Source organism: Eleginops maclovinus, chromosome 1 (assembly GCF_036324505.1).
Source record: "Eleginops maclovinus isolate JMC-PN-2008 ecotype Puerto Natales chromosome 1, JC_Emac_rtc_rv5, whole genome shotgun sequence".
In the NCBI taxonomy this organism is placed as follows: Eukaryota; Metazoa; Chordata; class Actinopteri; order Perciformes; family Eleginopidae; genus Eleginops; species Eleginops maclovinus.
The window spans coordinates 18584485-18607044 of record NC_086349.1 but is presented as its reverse complement, the minus strand read 5'-3'; the positions used below and the strand labels follow the sequence as shown (position 1 = coordinate 18607044).

The 22560-nt window shown below is 38.9% G+C and overlaps 1 protein-coding gene across 3 annotated transcripts in view; it reads left to right on the top strand.

The window, feature by feature from the left end:
- Positions 1 to 275: 275 nt before the first annotated feature.
- Positions 276 to 22560, top strand: part of LOC134870998 (solute carrier family 12 member 5-like) — a 31198-nt gene continuing 8913 nt past the window's right edge. For all 3 annotated transcript variants that reach the window (XM_063893592.1, XM_063893584.1, XM_063893575.1), the window contains exons 1-11: positions 276 to 481; positions 14361 to 14464; positions 14715 to 14855; positions 16201 to 16347; positions 17153 to 17207; positions 17286 to 17416; positions 18526 to 18773; positions 18856 to 19067; positions 19505 to 19672; positions 20119 to 20217; positions 20364 to 20421. In XM_063893592.1, the coding sequence (XP_063749662.1) occupies positions 427 to 481; positions 14361 to 14464; positions 14715 to 14855; positions 16201 to 16347; positions 17153 to 17207; positions 17286 to 17416; positions 18526 to 18773; positions 18856 to 19067; positions 19505 to 19672; positions 20119 to 20217; positions 20364 to 20421 (1418 nt within the window). In that variant the 5' untranslated portion in view covers positions 276 to 426. The remainder of the gene's footprint in view (positions 482 to 14360; positions 14465 to 14714; positions 14856 to 16200; positions 16348 to 17152; positions 17208 to 17285; positions 17417 to 18525; positions 18774 to 18855; positions 19068 to 19504; positions 19673 to 20118; positions 20218 to 20363; positions 20422 to 22560) is intronic.

Below are 22560 nucleotides of genomic sequence, written 5' to 3'. Positions count from 1 at the left end.
GATGGTGAGCGTGCGTGAGGGAGGGAGGGAGGAAGGGAGGGATAATACCTCCTGAATACACGATGAATGTAGTCATTGGGCTTAAACTGACTGGGGGGTGAGTGGTGCACAGAGACCAGGAGCGTGCATGTGAGTGACACCGAGCACCATCATCAACTCCCCCCCTGCAGCCTCACTCAGTCTCTCCATCCTCCTCCTGGAGAGAGACACATGGCATCACGCAACAGACAAGACAAGTAAAGAGAGGATAAAATAGTCCCTCTTTTTTTTTTTTTTTTTTTTACTGAGCTACCACAGTCAAGACTAAGTGAAACACAGAAGTAAATATCCTCTTGTGGTTGGCTCCAGCCCAACAACATCCAGCTTTTTCCTAAAAAACTAAATCAGAAATCGTGCTCAGTGCGCTCCGCCTGAGGAGGAGAGAGGATGCTGAACAACATGACTGATGGCGAGGAGGGAGAGGGGGGACCCGACAGACAGGGTGAGTGACGAAACCAGACCACTGACTGATGTGAGAGAGGAGTAAGTGGCAGTGTGTGCGTCAATTGCATGAGAGTGTCAGCGTGGGTGATAAGTATGTGAGCGCATGTGTGAGAAAGTTAGGGGAAGAGATTATGTAATTTCAGGAAAATAAGTGTCAGTACTTGGGTCTGTCTTTTTGTGTGTGAAGAGCGCGGAGCGACAGAGATGGAGACAGGGAAACATGCAGGCTCTGAGTTAGTTAGACACAAATGTTATCGCTCCACCTGTAAAGAGAATGCGAACACGTGTGTGTGTGTGTGTGTGCTGGAGGAAAGCATAAATTCACTCCTGAGCCTCCTTACAGGAAACTCGCATTTGTAAAAAGTGTACGCTGGTTGTTCAAAAACTGTGGATGGGTGATTTGGAGATTAGGGTAGATGTTTTTCAATATAGTTCATTCTCTGCCTATAGATTCATATGTCCACATCAAACACTGTTAGCACTCTACTACAAATAGATTTCCTGTGAATGAGTCCAGCCCCTGCACAACATCTGGGGAAACCTTTCTTTCACTGGCTTCATCTCATTCATGTCTTTTCCCATCATGAACATCTCGCTAGGGGCAATATCAGCCTTTCATAATAGAGTGTGTGTGTGTGTGTGTGTGTGTGTGTGTGTGTGTGTGTGTGTGTGTGTGTGTGTGTGTGTGTGTGTGTGTGTGTGTGTGTGTGTCTGTGTGTGTGTGTGTGTGTGTGTGTGTGTGTGTGTGTGTGTGTGTGTGTGTGTGTGTGTGTGTGTGTGTGTGTGTGTGTGTGTGTGTGTGTGCGCGTGTGCGTGTGTACTTACAGTCTGAGTGCGCCCACACATGCATGCAAATTTGCTTCTGATTGCATCTTTCCATATTTATTGTAGTATGTTTAATAATACATTACATTTTTATCAACTCAATGACTATTCATTGGTTAATAGTCTGAAAGTCTGATGTACATCACTTCTTACAGGACAATTGATCAAATGCCACTAAGATCAAGAAAATATGTTTTCCAAAATACCATAAGCTACTGAGCTGATGTTTGCATCACGCTTTTTTGATCTGTTAAACATGTTAACTCATGTTAGGGTGTGTTGATGATTTCCTTTAGTTTTTACATTGGGGCTATACATCTGTTAAACATAGAGGGGTTTCTGCGGTGGGATCTTGGATGATTTTGGTTTGTTGTGGGTCTTAAGTACACGTGTCTGCAAAAAGAGAAACTCTTCTTCGACTGAAGGAATGTATTCAGTTTTATTGTATTGAATGTCTGACTTGGCATTGGCCCCCATAGACTGTGTTTCAAGGAAGAAAATTGGATTACATGCCCAATACCTTATATTGAGTTGAGCTCAGTTCGCAGTGATCTGCCTCCATTCTCTTAGAGTTCTTCATCAAGAGCTTTGACTGATTCACATCTTATCAAGCTAAAATATAGACCGAGAGAAACTAATTGGCAATGCAAATACACCAGTGGATGTGTGGGTTTAAGCTTAATTGAACTGGTAATACAACAAGAACAAAGACCTCCCCAGAACCATTTTGTTTTGTTGCGTAGACTTTCATCTAACTGGTAACGATTGCATAGTAGATTTAATTACGCTCACATTAGAGGTTTAGGGCTGTTTTTTAGCTCAATTGACTTGTCATAAAGCACAGGTGGCACAAATACCATCAACAAAGTCATTAAACACACTAGGCATGTGCAAATTACCCGCAAGCTTAACAAAGTAAGGATTTTAAAAAACTGTTGGTCTTTAAAGTTTAACTGGAAGAAATCGTAAAACTCAATTACTACAATTACAATTACTACACTATCAATGGAAAAAAAATAGATAAACATCAAAGAAGCATAACACGCGTCTACCATCATCTGTATTTTGGTTTAGTATGTGCTGGCATGTTTAGTATCCTGTTTGGCTTGTAGCATGCCAACATATGATGATAATCATAGCTGATCCATCACAACAAGAATTACATTGATGGTTACATTGTACAGATACTGCATATACCAGAAATTTCAACTCATTGTCTCCATTATACTACACAACAGAGGGTCAATGACCTTCTGCCTTTCAAAGGTCATAATTTGAATTACACCAAAACACCAGAGGGGGGAATAAAGAGGTTTCACTTGTGGTCCACAGGAGTGTGATCAGGATATACACCAAATACAGATCATTATTATAGTCCTGCCTGTTTTAACAGAGCAGACGAGATGACAGATTTATGAGATCCCTGGTGGATGCACTCTGTCAGCCCGGCAATAAAATGAAATGATATCTACAGTGATCAATAATCCCAACAGGAGTTTACATGGTTCAATACTGCTGTAGGAATGCTGCTAAAGAAATGTAAGTTGGTTAAATCTTTTTATGGAATTACTTTCCTATTTGGTTATATATTCATGTGTGTACAGCCCTCTTAGCTCTGTGTTGTTTATGACCTTTCATTACGTTTTATACATTTTGAAGTATCCATTAAGCATTCATTAGCATTTAGCATTAGTAAAACATGCAGTCAAGTCTTTGAAAATTGATATAGCAGTAGAGGTTCATGTGTGTGTGCTTCCTTATCTTTAACTATTTAAACATAGAAAATTGCAGAAAGAAATGGTTTCCCTTCCCTGAGAATAGTCACCAGCTTTTGGGGGCGGTCATTAAGGGTTATAGAGGATATGAAGAGTGACCAGTTCATTTGTCACATATCTAAAGTGTGATAAAATTCACTATAAATATCATGCAATATTTTATAGTCTTGTGTGGCAAATATTGTGGCTTATATTCAGTGTTTGTTGACACTGTGTCAACTTTTCTGGACTGGAATTCAATGAATGCAGACATAACAGAAGGAACACATTTAAATACAATACAATCTATCTGAGTGGTCAAAGTGTCGTTGAGCAAGGCATGTAATCTTCAACCTACTCCTTAGGATAGAGTAATACATCGTGAGTAAAGTATTTGAAATGGGAGAAACGGATGCCATCACTGCATGGTCGTAGTACTGTCATGCACAGTGAGCTAAAGCCACCAAAACACAGCCTGTCTTAGAGCAGCTGGTGCAGGGGATAAACCAAGGTCGTGGTAATGTCTCATTTTTGGCGGCCTTTATTTAAAATCATGTAATGCCACCATATTATTTCAAGTAGAATCTAAGTTAAAGCAGCCAAATACAAAAATAAAGTTTTCAGACAAATGCTTAAATGCTTCAAACAGTTATATACAACTAATGCCACGTCTATTTCAAAATAATCTCATTTATTATCAACAATCTTGTTTTACTTTGTTCATTGTGAAGTAGTCCTCATGTATGAGGTTTATCTTTTATATCCAGTAAACGTTTAACATTTTTGGGACTATTCATTCCAACGTTTGTTCACGCTTTGTAACAGATGATGTCAGGTTTGCAGGCGCTGCCACTCGTCTCGGTGTCCTTGTCTTTTTGGCCGGTCGCTATGGGCTCTGGGGGCAGATGGTGTGAAATTGCCCTCATAGGTCAGTTTAGACTGGAAAAGATTAAACGTGCAAACACACCCCAAATACAAAGCATGCTTCCAGCTGAATGAAACGTCAGGGGACAAAAGTTATAAATAAGGGGGATATGAATCTCTATATTAATAATATAGTTTATAGGGCGTATTTATAGTTTATAGTATAAAAGTTGTAAATGATGAAGAAAGTCAAGGATCAAAACATCTGGATCTTGAGGGTACCTCAAATATCTTTGGCAAATTTCAAGGCAATCCAGCCAATAGTTGTGATGATATTTTAAATCTAAACCACATGTCCACTTTGCGGTAGTGCTAGAGGAAAAGTCAAGGGGTCACCTCAGCCTGTAGGATTTATTGTCCACGGATCCTATATTTATACATTTCATGGCAATCCATCGAAGAGTTGTTCAGTCATTAAGTTCAGGTTAAATTTAAAGTAATTCACAAGAACAAATATCAAACAATCTCTAAGATTGTGTACAAATGTTTTTTTCTTCCTTTCTTTCTGTTCTCATGTCCTGTTATTCTTTTGATGACCCCTGGTACTTACATTTGACTCTCAGTAGGAGTGATAAACCTTGAGTAGGAAAAATCTGCTCGAGGGTTTTATCAGTCGATGAATCACTTCCAGCTTGAAAGTGTTAACTAAATTGCTTCCCAGTAGAAAAATGCTTCTCCTGCTCTCCCTCTTTCAGCTGAATGAGTAATGGCTGACAGGGGAAAAATCTATGAACTTACTTAAAGGAATTTAGGGGAGTATGCTGATTTGCACACTCACACAGAACAAGATGAAATATATGATAATGTGTTTTTATATTTGAGAAAATATATTTGCTTCCAGTCTTTATGCTGATCAACACGTGGCTAAACTCTGGCATGTGAGGAAAACTTCCTTAAGAAGAACATATTTCCAGTTTGTTCCTTTAACGGAATTGTTCAACATTTTGGAAAATAGGCTTATTTTTTTTATCTTACTCAGATAAGAAGGTAGATACCACTCCTTTGTATGGTAAAGAAGAGCCTACCAAGCAGTTAGCTTAGTCAAGAGACAGGGAAGAGCTGGCCTGTCAAAATGTGTAAAAATGCTACAGAAACAACTTAATGATATTACTAATAAATAAAATACTGAACATTTGAGGTTCTGGTAGGCAAATGTTGTTAACTTTGGACCACAACAGTGCTAAGCTAACCCTTACTCTCTCCTAGTTTCATATTTATCATGCAAGTGGTATTCATTTTTCTTTCCAACTCTCAGCAAGATTAATGTAAATAAGCATATATCCCAAATATTTATTTGTTGGTCTGATATGTATGCACTTCCTGCCCTCCAAAGCACAACCACAGCCTGCCGACATGGACTTAATCTGCTTGCCAGATGTCGTTAGCTCATCCACTGGTGTATGAATCAGAATCAATTTGTCTGATTGCCCATACAATAATGCAGAGTGTTCACCATTGTAATTCCACAGAAAGACAACGGTCCCCTGAAACATTCACATGAGTTGGTTCTCCTCATAATGCATATGGTGATTTATAGTAGTTGTCAGGGTTATTGTTCAATGCCAAAGGAGGTTTAAAAAAGTAACCCATATTATAAGTACAACCCACTGTAAAAGAAGCAGCAGCGACATTATTTAGTATTGTCCTGTAATAAACAGGGGTATACTCTGGGAAAGAACAGCATTTACTTAAAGCTTAAAGTGTGAAATTAGAATAATTCTTCAACATGAAAATGTGTGTGTTGTCATGTCTCTGTTGACAAGAGCAGTCATGTAATTATGCATCAGGAATCATCATTTCAGAGGAGGGCAGCATTATTTAAAGCTGCTCTCTTAATGCCATGTAAAGGATTTTAATATTGCCGCTACTCAGTAATTTCACTGATGTGTCCTCAGCTGATTTACAGCTTTAATAAACTGACTCAGGACATTTGTCAGCAATGTCCAATAATGATGATACAGTTTGACATATCAGATTTATCCTTTACTTCCAGCATGTGATAGATGTGTATTACTGAGGTTGGCAGGGGATTGAACAGGGAACAATGTGATGATAAGTTATGCCAGTAATTGTCAGTTATCCTCCGATGTATTGTCCTGGCTGTAAATGCCTGAATAGTGCAAGAAGAGTAGACACTGAGTTTAATCCATAAAAATTCTGAAGGTCATATGGTCGAGGTTGGATTTAGGATCTTAAGAACACAATAACATAGATTGATCCAATTCAATTAGCTTAATGTATTCCATGTAAACCCATGCCTTGAAAACAAATGAAAAACACATGTATGACAACATGACAGTGTCCAAAAATACATCATAATGTAATAACACTCTTTTGGACAGACAAAGAAGAAGCAACCCTTAATCGTCCCACAGAGGGGACATTTACATTCTGCATTTGACCCATCCTAGTGTTAGGAACAGTGGGCTGTCATTATGTAGAGCAGTGTAGGGAACGGTGCCTTGAACCGGTGATCTTCCCGTTCCCAAGCCAAGTCCCTACGGACTTCGCCACCACTTCCACTTAGAAGCATTAATTTAAGAAAATATTCTAAAGAAGCAGAAAGAGTAGGGTAATTTGGTTCTATTAATGGGGCGAAGCCTGCGAGCTAGTTCAGGCCGTCAACTCGAGCACCAATGATACATTCGCACATAACGCCCATCGTCACTCTTGCAACCAACCAAACATAGTCTCCTAAATCTGGCGCTCTATTTAAGCTATCAGATCTGCCTACCTCTGCCAAGCTAATGCTCCTGCTGCTACTGCTGCTGCCCCACCACCACCCCAGCTCCCAGCTGTAGGCTCGGGGGTTAGTTATCTAATCATCGCCCAATGTTCCATGTAAACCTGTGGAAGGATGAGGCCCAAGCCTAGACACCAAACTCAAACTATATACTGCTTCCAAAAAACATATTGATTGTTGATTGCATTTATTGTTTTGCTTTGTCCAATCTGGGCCAGCACAAACAGCTATAAAGATAACGCAGACATAACATTTAAGGTGCCATAGAATGGAAAACTGTATGTACCTTGGCATAGTTGAAAAAGGAGAGTTCGATACATTGAAACACCATTGTTTCCTCCTTCACGTGCAAATCATGAATATGCATATCACAGCGGTAAAACGGGCGAATTACAACAATCCCTGTATGTTACGTAACACATGGTAGTCCAGCCCCAACATTTGCATACACCAGCTTCTGGAAACACTAAAGCTAACACTTACCACCCCGTAACGTTGCTCTCCAATCTCCGACCAACTGGCTGTTTTTCAAATTCATCGGTTTCCTCCTCCGATAAAGGCTCAAACATGTAAAGTTGGATGCCAATAGCCTCCATGGTTCATCTCTCACAGTTTCGCGAACTTCACTTACTTCTGTGGGCTCTGAGGCAGCATTGGATTGCTCCTTGTAAACCAGCCAATCAGAGCAGAGCTCCTCATAATTATTTAAATGAGTCCCAAATAAGGCCATTCAGCTTGTATCATTCTAGGACCAAATCATAGGGCTGCAAAGTGGCCTGTAAAACCGCATTTGGATATTTTTTAGGATCAACCAAAGTTACATACCTTCGTTGTGGACATCAGAGAACCATTTAAAATACCAGATAGATGCTTTCTATGGTACCTTTAACTTATAAAGCTTTCGTCTCTTTAGCCGCTAAACATTACAAAGCAGGAAAAGTCAAATTGATTTTTCAGATTGCCCTTCAATATAAAACAATACAATGTGCAATATTGAACAGCTTAAAACAATTACTAAATACTACGCAGGTTCTTCATTTTTCGAAAGATCTTTTAGTGATAAACTCGGGCTGTGGCAGGCAGATACATATTAAGCGTTCTCCAACTGGCTGTTTCTCGTTTGGTGCTGATCAGTTTACTGCTCAGTGTTTTTTTTTTACTGACAGTGCGAAGATAGAGTGAGACTAAAGCAGTTAAGATGTGGCAAAAAACTAAATAAGCTGAGTTAAAGGGATAGAGAGCCAACAGAGAGCTGCTGAGTTGGTTGATGGTTATCTGTGTGTTTCTAGTCACCTTTAACATTGCACATAGGATCAGAGCAATTGAACTTCTGAAAGAGAAGTGGGAATACTAGAAGAGCTTTCCTCTAATCCTCCCACTGTGCCCCAACATCTACATCAACATCTCTCCCACCCAGTTGCTTCAGATTAGAGATGACTGAAAACACTGTGGTCTGACCTTTTCTTCTTCATCACTTTACCTCCTATAGTTCACCCTCAGTGGTCCAGTCACAGATGTCTCTATGCCGTAGAGCTCCATCGCTGTTCAAAAACAGTTAAAATAACACATAGAGGAGCTACCATTTGACTGACATGCTTCTTCATTATGATGAACAGCCGTTTCTACAATCCTACACCCCAACCAGCTGCCTTGAATACTCCTACCACTGAAGCACCACTGAAAATAGTCCCCAAGAAATACACAAATTACTTCTCCTTTGAAAAACATTTACTAGAAACAACGGCACCAATATTTCGCAGCCTAAGAAAATAGGCTTATTTATTTTTGACTTGCCTTCAAAGATTGGAATAGTTAGAGAGAGTCGGCAAGATTCGATAGAGATGCTTGCTCAAATTGGTCATTTTGTGACAATTTCTTAAACAGAAGAGTATATATTACAGCTTTATTAGTGTCATTGGAACAATTTGAAATGGTGGCTGATGGTCTAAGAATTTAGTCAAATGAGGATGGAAAGTTAACAGGAATATTTATTAGAGAAGTATAACCTGCAGCACACACCTTTTTTAATATGAAGGTCAAACAGGAAGTACATGTTTTAGGGAAAATGAAAGGATTCCCAGTATTTCTTTGTGAAATTACCAAGCTTTTTGTCATCTTTGACTGGAACTGTGATGTTGTGGTTGTTGTCCATCCTTTCTTCTAATATCCATCAGTTCACTTATCCAAGAGAACTTTGTTACCCATGCATGCTTCGAAAAAACCTTTCATTTGGTTTGGCATGGTTTTAATCCCACCCATGCTATGTGAAGGCAACTTATCCAGTATATAAAGAAAAGCATATAACTTTAAATGAATCATTAAGTCTCCCTGATATGATGTGGAAAACATTCAGTAGCTCAGGATTTGCACAGATGAGTTATAACAAAGTCTTTTTTTGGATCAAGCATTGCTTTCTCTCCCCCATGATAAATGAGCAAGAACAATGTTTTTTACCTCCTGTATTTATTTGATACCTTAGCTATTGATACAGCCGTGTTGTTTTTGAGTTGCATCTTGTCATCACATCCAATCCTCCCCTGACTCAAACATGTGAACAAGCACAGGAACAGGGTGGTCTCATTAACAGCTGATATAGAGTTATACAAAAGGCGCCAACACTGAACAGTAACTGAGTGAGTGCTATTCTCTCTGGCAAACACACCGGTACATGTTTGAGAGGCGTATTTTGTTCTTTGTTTTCTTAAACACTAAAAGCTTCACATCTGGAAAATGTTGAGGCCGGTTCTTTGTTTTGACGCTCCATGATGATATCTGTTGACATGTTGACGGATGCGTCCAAATTTACGGTCCAATGTCCGTGTCTGTGGAACGGATTGCTGTTTGTTTTAAAATGATTAACAGTCATCATATTAAAATCAGGACTTTATGCAAGCGTGGTATTTGAGACAGCTGATGTGGACGGTTTTTTTTTGTTTAAAATTTAAAAAAAGACTAAAGGGAATATCTACTCAACTTTGTGCAAGTTACTACAAGAAGTGGGACCTTTTCTGCATCACTGCTAGTCTGCTCTGTTGATCAAGATTGATGGTTGGGTTTGTTAACTTTTACATGTGTTTTGCATGTGTAGAAAACAATGGTTTAATAGAAGACACGTCTATAAGTGCAAGCATGTATTCATTAGAAGAACAAGGCTGTATGTGAGGAGGTAGCCTGATGTCTGACTATAAAGAGTTCAGACATTCAACAATTCCAAAGAAATCAGTGTTGAGGAAATTATAATATATACGTCATTATTTGCAATGATCTCTACACAACTATGCATTCTTCTTACGTCTGTAGAATATGATTTGTAAATCTGAGGTTTGACCTGGTGAAAAGTTCAGAAAAGTGATTACAATTGATCCCAAGAGGAATATGGATGTGTGATCCAAATGTGTTATTCAAAAGGAATCATTAACATACTAACCTCCAGATAACTTTTAAACATTTATTGACTGTTAAAGGATATTGGAGAGGGTGTGAGAATATAATGTTGTGCTTTAAGTGAAGGAGAAAGTTACACTGGTCATTTGCGAGCCGGGCAGTGTGTAACTTCAAATGAAAATAAATCAATCACGGCTTTATGACCCTCACACTCTCAGCTGAGTTCTTGTCAGCTGGCGTATCAGCAGACTGTGACTCCTTTAATCCATGCAATCCTGTCAAACTGTGATTAAATTGTTGATACTACCTTGTCAAGTGAATGAGGCATAGTTTTGCATGTATTAATTAATCAGCGAAATATTAGACTGATTAAAACAATTTGACCTGACGTGTAAGATTAAAATTCAGGGAATCTCGAAAGTCAGCGTAGGATAAATCTTTTAACAAACACGTCTGCACAAAGGGTGCATGCCAACTATTCTGTATCATATTCATTACATTTACGTCACAAACACAGACTGTAGATCGAAGTGATAACATAATATCTATAATAATGCTCCTGTGGCAGAAAAACTTTACATAGTTCTGTCCTCATCAACGTTTTGATGATGAGAACATTTTTGTCAGAAAGCATCACATTCAGTGTCATCCCTGACTACAAACTGCATGAGACACAAACATAGGCCCACTGACAGGGAAAAGACAGTGTCAGCCAGGAGATATAATTAAATTAAACAAATGACTTCAGGGAATTAGCTTTAATTCCTCGGTTACAGCAGGCGAGGTGAAAATAAACGAGGTATGGGTGCAGTTGATGTAATGTGATGTTTTCTGTATGTGCAGCTGATTGGTGCATTTTTATAAACATGCAGAAGTTAATTTCGGCCTTCCTGTGTGGCCTCCAGCAGCTGCTGGATAATCCCCTTGAGCTTGCGTCCTATTAAGCTTTTAAAAGCCGGTATAAACTGTCCATTTTGTAATAGCCATGTCACATCAAGGGTACAAATCTACACTGCGTTCATCTGCATGCTGCAGTCAGGTCATGGCAGCATCATTACAAACAATTTCAGACCTTGTAATTCTGCAGTGATGTTCTTGTTTTGAGCTGATCACTTCTTATCAATAGGTCATGGCTGTCTATCCTGAGGATAAAACAGGGATGTAGAAGAAGGTCATCCATTAGTGGTAAATAAATCATTTATCCACGGAACCTTAAAATCAGAAATGTAGGTACAAATATATTATGTGTAGGACGAATAATATCTGTAATTCAACTATAGTGTTGCGCTTTTCATTTACCTTGGGCAGCCAAAAACTATTTGATGGATTGCCATAACCATAATGATCTTTTGTAGAGACTTATAGCTCCCCTTTAAGAGATTGATGTTTGGATATATACGTAAATGAATACCTGCCTTAGACTTAGAAACAGTTAAAATTGATAGAACCAGTTGAGGCTAAACATATTTGCTTACAGTCTAAACTTATGTATGTAATTGGACTTTAATCCAAACATTTGAATATGAGGAATACTATAAGAGGGGAAATTACATTAAATGTGTAAAAAAAAAACATAAAGAAAATGCAATTTTTAGGTCATTTTCATTTCTGAAATAAGATAATAAAACCATCCATCCTGTATACACTAGAAGTTACACCTGGAAGTTAATACAATTTTGTATCTTAGAGGTAGTTTAGACATTTGTTTTAGTGCATGCATACAGAAAAAGCATTAGAAAAGAGCTCATCCTGGGGCAGTTCTTTGCCCTGGATACAATGAACAGCGGCTAAATGGGATGTTTTGTTCTGAGTTGACCCACACATTCAGGACAAAGTCCACAGTATACTTCACATTCTTAGCACTGCAGTAACCCGTCACCCCAAATAACCTCCCAGATTTCCTGGTGCTTTATTGAGCTTTTTCATCTGCTGATTATAATTTACATTTAGGTCTGTAGTTCTCGTTTCTGTGGCAATATTTGGGTGGCATGACATTTTCTTGGATACCTTCAGATAACAAAAGCTTTTACAACTAAAGAGATATCCTTAAGTGCTGTTCACACCCGATATAAACCTCTTACTTATCTTCAGCAATAAGAGTTTATCTGCGTGGGTCACTTTTGATAATCTTTTATCTACGATTTTTCCTTGTTTTGTAATCAAAGGGTAATGGTTGTCTGTGCTTTGATATCGTCAGATGTGCTGTATTTCAACAGGCTCACAAAGACTGAAGGTTTTCTAAGGTGCAACAGACAGAGGAAAAGTACTTCATTTGGGTTATTTTGTCAATCACCTCAGGCCAAACTGCATCTTATAGCCTCTTAAAAGCTACTTCAAAACTAGAGGCTTAAATTCTCAGCCCGAGCACTTCTGCTTGTAACAGTCAACAATGAAGACAACAAGTATTTTCTTCTTCATGTAATACAGCCCCCAGAGGCAACTCTACCAGACTAAAAGACTTGGTTATTAAAAAAAAAACCACATATTTTTTCCAGACGATCACCATCTAGAAAATGCAGACTCATTTTATGGTTTGAAAAAATGTCCGTCTTTCCTGTGTAGGATCACCACCGTAGCATGACAGAAATGGGAGATGCAGCTTTGTGTGAGATGACCATATTTTTAGCAGTCAAGAGGCAGAAAACAGAGATTAGATCCAGACTGTTTGGTTCAGCTAATCTGCCTCATCTGCTGTGGATAACGTGTGAGTAAACTGTGAAATATCAAGCAGCAGCAACATTTAGGAAGCAATTAAAACTGAACCTCATATTTGAAATAGGTTTTTATGTTTTTTTGTAATGACACCTCAAAACATCTCCCCTTTTATTACATAATATAAATGTCATTGACCGTTCAGCCAAACACATGCACCACTATACAACAGGACAGCTGGAATTTGAAGAATTCATACTTTACCCTTTATGTAACAACGCAGACAGTACTTATACATCGACTGATTATGACCTCATCACAAACACACACTCACAAAGGCCTCTGGTGAAACATGATTTTGAAAGCTGATTTAACTCTTAGTGAATAACTGAAATGAGCTTCCATTGCAGATTTAAAATGATGGTGGATTAAATAATACTCAGGTGGTTTGTTTCTGCAACTCTGGAGTAGATGTAGAGGTCATCATCAGAGTCACATAAGTCTCTAAAACCCTTCAAGGGATGATATGTGTTACTAGTGACAGAGCATGTGTGATATGGGGTTTGGATGTTTTTATGTGTTGTGTTCAGGTGTTGATAGAGAGCTGACAAAAGCTCTAATCCTTCATGCAGCAACAAAAAAAAAACAACGAAATATTGAAACGATCAATTTGACAGGCAGCACATCTTTATGTCCATCGTTCAAAGGATTATGTGCTGCGTGAGAGCAGTTTGGCTGGCATTTGACTCCCCTTTGCTTTAAAGATTAGTTTATAATACTGCTGCAGCTTGGGGAATTGAAAGAGATGACTTGATTGTGTGGCATTCACCAACCAGGAGCTGCAGGATGTTCCCCTCATGCTTTTAAAAGCTGTGTCGGACCAAAATAATGTACCTTTGTGAAACATTCATTTGTATATTGTTGTTCAGGAGGTACAGGATTCTTATGCGTTATTGTTTTCACACCCGCTGCTTAAGAGGTAGATGAAGAGGAAGGAGGCAAAGAGATGTCGTGTAATGAGAGGTCATAAGGGTGAGAATCTTCGATGCCTTGGACTTGGATTAAAGAGAAGGGTTCACAGTGCAGGTTTAATCCTATAAAAGGAGGGTGACATGAAAACTGATATGGCTGCCTTAAAAAGGACCTAAATCAGGGGTAATAGTTTCCCTGTAAAAGGGGGAAGCAGGGTATCTATTTCATCTATGACCACTGTATTGAAAGGGATGAGCAGGACATTCCCTCCATAAAGCAAGCAAGTCCGTGTCAAATTCAGCAACTGAGGTGTTGAATAATAAGAATATAGGCTAAGGAACTGGGGGCTGACATTGTGACTTAATCAAACATCAATTTTTACCATTCCAGTCCCAGTGCCTTCATTTGACTTTTCACACACGGATTCAAACATTGAGTAATCTTAGCTCTACTATGTTATCATCTTTTTCTGGTTATCTCCTTTTTAGCTCAACACCTGCACTCTTTGGTTTTGGAGTTCTGTTTTTACATGTTTTTGTAAATCTCTTAGTTCCAGCATCAAACCAGCTGTGAGTAATGATGAATCGGCTCTAACTATACTGGATGTTGTTTCTGTGTTTCAGGCGATGGACTCCCCAAAGAAAGCAGTCCTTTCATCAACAGCAGCGCAGCCAGCAATGTGGATAAGAGCCAGCAGTATGACGGCAAGACTATGGCTCTGTTTGAGGTGAGGAGAGTTTTCACAACCAAATCCAAAACATATTTTCACATTGTCACAGCTAATATGACTAGTTTCTGTGTGTGTGTGTGTGTGTGTGTGTGTGTGTGTGTGTGTGTGTGTGTGTGTGTGTGTGTGTGTGTGTGTGTGTGTGTGTGTGTGTGTGTGTGTGTGTGTGTGTGTGTGTGTGTGTGTGTGTGTGTGTGTGTGTGTGTGGGGTGTGTGTGTGTGTGTGTGTGTGTGTGTGTGTGTTTTGCAGGAGGAGATGGATACCAGTCCAATGGTCTCCTCTCTGCTCAGCAGTCTTGCCAACTATTCAAACCTGCCCACGGGCAGCAAAGAGCATGAAGAGGCAGAGAACAACGAGGAGGGGGCTCGTCCGACTAAAAAACCTATCAAGGTATAGGAATTATATTTCAAAAGGAAACATGTGTTCTCCCAGGTTAAGTGGTTAATGACATAAAAGTCTTGTGTTTGTTTGTCCTTTTTTGGGAGACTGGGCTGACATTTCAATTTAAGGGAATAATATAATAGACTAAACTAGAATACACTTTTTTTTTTAAAGTGAGTCCATAGTAAAGCAATCTTTATATGATCCTGGATAAAGTTAGCCCCACTTCTAACTCGATCACAGGAGGGCAACTGTATCTGTGTGAGGACAATCTGGTTTTTTTCAGGCATGGCATGCAAACGATAAAGTGAATGTATAAATCTTGACATTTTGCAGTCTTTTCAAAGTACTTTGTTTTGGTTGTTTTAATAGACAGGGACACAGACTTATTGGTACATACATATTCATCATAGTGTCTTAAAAACATTGATTATATTTTGAGATTCTAATTGTAATTTAAATGTTAAATAGACCTAATAAAGGATGACAGGAGAGGATGTGTCTTGCTCTTCTCTTAAAGATTAACATCTCTTCGTGTTTGAGAAGAATAAACCCCTTTCTTTACTTTTAAAGAGTGCGCTTTTGCACTCATTTGAGAAATAAAGGCTGAAAGAAAAGATGGACAGAGGTGACTAGGTTGAACATAATATGAAGAGGGTACTGCTGAGACACCGGAAGAGTCCTGCAGCGCCGGCTGTCAAGAGCAACTCAAGCTCTCTCTTCCTGGCTTTTCCCCTGTGGACAACATAACAAGCAGTACCTTTGATCTGTTCGTTTATCTTTCACCTTTTTATCATCACACACACACAGAGCTCCCTGCAGAATTTGAAACACCCAAAAACACTTTACATGTGAAAAGGTAAAGGCGTCATCTGATGAATTATCTTCTGCTCTATTCGGTACACTGCAACTTTAATGATAGTTCGATTTTCAAATTGTTTTGCAGACATACAGTAGTTGGGCAATATATAATTTAAGGGTAAAACATATTAATATTACACAAATGAGGGCAGTAGACCAACCTTGAGAGTGTGAGAAATGTGACTCTCATGTGTATAGATGTTTCATTTGCACACTAAATGTTTGAATTTGTAGAAGAAAATCTTATGAAGGAAGAAAATGAACATTTATCTTTAACTTCTCTGTAGAGATGTTTCTTTTAGGTATATAAGTCGTCTTTCTCTTCTCTGTCTTAACAAGATGTTGATCTTTCTGTGTTTGATATATTAAAAGACTGCAACAACATACAAGATATTAAGGCAGACACACTTCAGCTTTCATGGAAAGTAAGATGAGACTGAAAACAAAAACAGAGGAACTATTTCATGATCACTTTCACGTTTGTGTTTCTCAGGCCCCACAGCTGGGTACTCTGATGGGCGTGTACTTGCCGTGTATCCAGAACATTTTTGGGGTGATCCTCTTCCTGCGGATGACCTGGATGGTCGGGGTTGGAGGCGTCTTTGGCTCCTTTATAATTGTCTTCATGTGTTGCTCCACAGTGAGTTTCCTAACATGAGCTCTTCTCAGAAAAAAGATTAGATCTTAGATTACAATATATTTAAGTTAGTTAAATAGATCTGTAAACAACATATTATATACATCCAAAGTGGTTCTTAGGCACACACATAAACAATTTGGGTAATATGTGATTACACTACAGGCTGTTAGAATGAAAATAAAAGCAGTAAAATAAAAATAAATGGCATTGCAGATGTTGAAGGTGACACAGTAAATCCTGGCATGAGGCGATCTGCCAATAAATCCACTAACACCCCACCATCAGCCTTCTTCTGTTGGATTCTGTCATTCGATGCTCCGTCAACAACCAACTAGCCCGGAGCTAACCCCAACATGCCTTAAAGCTGATGAATAAAATCCAAAACACAGTGTAGAAATGTTTTAATAGGCTATATGCAATTTAATATTGAATGATAGATGTTAACAGGGTAATATTTGGAGGGCGATGGTGTAGTGATGGTGCATGTTCATCGTTTACAACTTGAGAAGCTGGAGTTGGAGTTCAGGGACAACAAACCCCTTTTGGATTGCTACAAAATTAGCTAATTGAAAATGATAAAAGCTGAATTATCTCAGACAATAACCAAGGGATTGCATTTCTTTCAATGGGTTTAAGCATCGTTTGCATTTCAATCTGTTTACCTGCAATCAACCAAAGCCTTTATTGAATGTTGTTGCTCGTTAATACTCTTCATCAATATACCCATCCACGTAGTTCTCCCTTTGATGAAAAATTCAACACCTCAGTCCCCTAACCCTCCTCTGTTGTGTGCTGCCTAATCCAGACGATGCTCACAGCCATCTCCATGAGTGCCATTGCAACAAACGGAGTCGTACCAGGTAAGTGGATATCTGAGAAGTATTATTCGTGTGTGACAGATCAGTGCTCTGACTCTTTTGTGTGTTTGTGACTCGCAGCTGGAGGTTCATATTACATGATTTCTCGCTCTTTGGGGCCTGAGTTTGGAGGAGCTGTCGGGATCTGCTTCTACTTAGGCACCACTTTTGCAGGTGCCATGTACATTCTTGGCTGTATTGAAATTCTGCTGGTAAGTGGCTTTAATTATCAAATATCTAACATGCTTGTTGTTCTGCATCTTGTTTTGACAGGCTTTTACTTTAAAACTAAAAAAGGGCATAACCAATTATATCGACATCAAAGTGTTTGCCGGTTGATATTCTGTCGACCGACTAATTAAATATTTCTTCTCTTACTTTCCTATTATAATAAGCACACTTTCTCACTTGACAACATATATAAATTGTAATCAAAATAAGGGTTGCAGTTATTCATTACCCACTTCTCCCTGAAAGCACATGAGGACTTTCAGTCTGTGTGTTATGCATATATTACCTAAAACAATACTTTGACTGTACAGTCACTACAGATGTAAAAGACAAGTTAAAAATATAATCTTTGTGTATCTTTTTGTTTGCAAATAACGAACATGAAGAAAGTTGTTTATTTAAATCTTTATTGCAGCTTTTGATTTTCAAAGGGACATGTTATGGTCAGCTAATTAAGCTGACTGTTTATGGCTTAATGCTATTCATCAGGCAGCTATTTCTGCTTAAAGGTGCCAGCAACACTCTTTATGTTTATCCTCTACATCGTCTTTTCCTTTTCCTGTTTTTTCACACTATATGTTGCATAGAAAGCTTTTGTAACCACACAGAGGAAATATATTGACTGTGAAAGTATTCTATTCAAATATACAGTGTGCAGCATGTGAAGTATCTCACTAATTTCCAACATATGTCGGACAAATATGGTGCACAGCCTTCCGCTCATATTAAAAGCCTCTGCTGATGATTATCTATGTACGTCTCTTGTCGACAGAGGAGGGCTAGCAAAGACAGAGGAGGGCTAGCAAACTGCAGAAAGATGAAAATCTTTGGGAAATGCAATGATAAAATAAGAGAGGAAATAAAAGGGCACAGAAGGAGAAAAGTATTTCTCGGTGCCTGAATGCGTAGACATGAAAGCAGTGCATTGTGGGTACACTTGGCCTGGGGGAGTTGTTTGGTTTTATTTCTCATTTACAGCTTGAATTGATGTGTAGATCAAATTGTATAAAAGCACTCCTAGTTTAGGCATCATGACCAATGCACCCTGGTTAATTATCGTCCTTTGTCTCTACTTTTTCCATTTTTCCAGATTTATATAATTCCTCAGGCAGCCATCTTTAAAATTGAGGGCCTGGAGGGGCCGGAGGCAGAGGAGGCTCTCCTCAACAACATGCGGGTGTACGGCACCATCGTGCTGAGCTTCATGTCACTAGTAGTGTTTGTGGGGGTCAAATATGTGAACAAGCTAGCACTCGTCTTTCTGGCTTGTGTCATCCTCTCAATTGTGGCTGTTTATGCCGGTGTCATCAAGACCGCCATTGACCCTCCTGTCTTCCCGTAAGTCACTTGTTTGTTCCCTGGTCTAAGTCTATGCCGTTGATCCGAGTTTATGACAATGATATGCCGACTTACTTTACAGCGTTTGCCTCCTGGGAAATCGAACTGTCATGTCTAAAGGATATGACATCTGTGCAAAAGTGATAGATATAGACAATGAAACTGTCACCACCAAACTGTGGAGGACCTTCTGTGATTCTGACAGCCTCAATGCCACGTGTGACGAATACTTTAACAACAACAACGTGACAGAGATACAGGGCATCCCAGGGGTCACCAGTGGCATCCTGGCAGGTAAGAGATGAGCTTTGTGCCTTCACATTCATATGTCTATAGCTTACATCCTTTTACAGCTCATATGTTTATTTTATATTACAATAAGCAGTATATAATTCCTCTGTGCATTATTTAATTTCATATTCTGTTTTTGTTCATATTTTTCTATTTTACATGTGTATAGTTTACTCATTTCTGCATTTACTTGGTCAATTGCAACGTTCTCCTGCACTATTTTTTTTCTTTCACTATTTTATGGTTTTATCACATATTTGTATTGCATTAAGTAAGGAGTCTGGGATTTAAGATTGTCATTGCCAAAACTACACTGTAGCTCAAGCCTTAATTAGCCTTAATTTATGAATCTTGAGATTTTCAATAACACCCTCTCTTAATCGTCAATCTGAGGATGAATCCACCTCACCTGCTCATTTAAATGCTCCTCTGTCTTTCAGAAAACCTGTTTGGTAACTACCTGGAAAAAGGGATGTTCCTGGAGAAGCGTGGGATTGTATCAGAAGAAGATCCAGACAGTCCTCCAGCCGGCTCCAACCGTTACGTCCTGGCTGACATTACCAGCTTCTTCACCCTGCTGGTCGGGATATACTTCCCATCTGTCACAGGTTAGCAGCAGAAAGGCCCACTGCAGAGACATCTGAAGGGAGAAGAGGAGGGGCTGTCCGTATGAAATCTATCTTTAAAGCTGCTCTTATCAATATTTAAATATAATAATCGGTTCAAATGTAACATGATAGTGTTATCATGATAACTCTTTGTTTTTTTGGCAGTCTAAGACTTTGTTGTTTTGGATCGACTTTAGTCATGTTTCTAGATGTGACAGCAAGCTGGAAAACCTCGTAAGACTCATGTTCGCTGCCTGCATAGCATCAAACAGCAGGCAGACAATTTAGGCAGATGGTTAAAGAGCATAGTGGAGCATATTGCAGATTAAAAGACATATTATTTTTCTTTAAATATATCAGTGGACAGACTAGAGAGAAATAAAAAGAAGCTTACTGTGCATGCAGGTGCAAAACCTCCTGAGTATTTCATCTGGCTCCACTCACAGGTATCATGGCGGGCTCCAACCGCTCCGGAGACCTACGTGATGCTCAAAAGTCCATCCCCATTGGCACTATCGCAGCGATCACCACCACCTCCATTGTGTGTATCCTTCACTGCGCAACGGTTGATAAAAAAGAGAAAATTGTGAGGAGCTAATTGATGTGTTCTATACTGTATAACCTTCTGCGTAATATTATAATATTTTGACAGAAAATGTTAAAAATACACTTCTTAACAGCTTTTTCCCAGACATGTCCAGTGTGATCCTGTTTGGTGCCTGTATAGAAGGAGTAGTCCTAAGGGACAAGTGAGTATAACTCTGTCAATTCGTATAAATGTATGATATTGTTATAGGTTTTTTTTCCACTGTTGATATTTGGTAGAGAGAGCTGAAGCGATCATCGTTGACGAAGACTTCCTGTACTACGTTACTTATTGAACAAAAGCTGGTTTTAGCTTACTCACATCTGTTTATAGTACACATATCTATATATTATACATATCTGCCATATACATCTGTTTATACGTAATATATGCATCTGTCCATACCTCCTCATTCAACAGTGTAAAGTGTTTAAATACTCTCAATGTATTCCACATATGTATATATTTCACATCCTTAAATCTCTATTGTTGTTATTGTAAATATTCTTCTCTCTTTTTGCACTATTTTATTTATCTTATTTGCACCATGTATGTTGAGTTGTTGGAGGAGCATGGGATATAAGATTTTCATATGCACGTTGTATATGCTGTGCATATGATCAAAAAAACCTTGAAACTTTGAAACCTTTAGGAACATCTGGACTTAAAAGTTTGAGTTGTTTGGGTAATGGTGGGGAACATTTTGGAAGGATAGTCCCAGAAAGATGTTATTCATACACTGTTACTCTGACAGGAGGGCCGGGCGGGAGACAGAGGGGTACAACAACAGACTGGAGATCAGGGAGGAATGGGGAACTACTAGTGATGAGAGGAGGGAGACAGATGTTGCAAGAGGGAATAGATGCATTAGTGACGGAGAGTGAAAAGGAGAGTGTGAGGAGAATAACCGAAAGGAAGGATGAACTAATGCAGTGGCACAATTCCCCGAACAACCCTATTTCACCTCTGGGATTTGAAAGGTCAAGGGTGAAATCAATGCCTTCATCTGAGATAACATCAGCACTTTCATACAGGGAGCAAAACCCGCCAATACCAGTTATATGAAGGATTTAGACATACCAAAGCCTAAAGAGTGTTTTGACTGCCACTCATGGTGGGGATGATGAATATGGGAAATGTGGAGAGGGAATGTTATAAATGTGGAGGTAAACAGAGTGTTGCCTTGTGGGACTTTGAAATGTTGACATGAGAGGTGGAGGTGCAGCATATTTTGCAGCTTAAAGGGTTGAGAAGGACAATAACGCAATGTGCTGCAGAAGAACAAAGAAATGTTTGGAAACTGTTGGAATGCATAAAACTGTTGGAATGGGAGGAGAAAGGGATGAGATCAACATACAGTCAAGAATCAGCATGTGTTAGGTGATCTAAGAGGGGGAAGACATAATGTGTATTCGAGTAAAAGATGCTGGAGTGTGTCCAGTTTTGAAAACAGGGGACTCATTAAAAGTTACTAGATTGATTATATGAAGTACTGGAAGTGTGGAACTAGAGGAAATAGAGAAGCAAAATATAAATACATTTGTGATTTCAGGATTTTACTGCATGTTACATACCATGGGGGTTCGGGAGAAAACATGATTATTGGATAGATTTCAGGATCAGAAAGGCATCTGTGCTTTATCTCACGGTAGTTTCCAACAATATGGTATCAATGTGTGATTGGAATGTTTATCAACAAGGAACCATAGGGAGCGAACATTACCCAGTGTTACGTTAAGTCAACATTTCTGCATCGCTTACCACGGAAGGGCAGGGGAGGGTCATGGATATTTGAGAAGACTGATGGGGAGACGTTTCAGAAAGAAAGTAATAGATACCGGAGTCAGAGAGATTGTAATATCGACATATAACATTTTTAAAATAATTAAATTATTTCCATATAAAGGGATTAGGTCAGCTGCATGAGGGTCTTTTCCTAAAAGTGAAAACAGTAAAGAGCAATGCAGTTCCATGGTGGGATAAGAAATGTAAAGTAACAAATAATGAGAAATAATTCAAACTAGTGAAAATAACACAATTAAATCCAGCAAATGATGTAGGACTTCTTTTATTAAACGTACAACGAAATCTCTGGCTAACACGATATTTGAAGTGGTGCTTATGCATAAATCTCAGGTCAGTTTAAGAGATCTGTCGATTAAACCCGTATCATTTAGTTTCAGTGTTAGTTGACCAGCAATTGTTTTAGTGGCAGAGAGCACTACAGTACAAACAGGCAAGAGTAGGCTGAACAATAAGACAGGCAAAGTGAATATACTAGAGAAAGTGCTGTGACTCAATC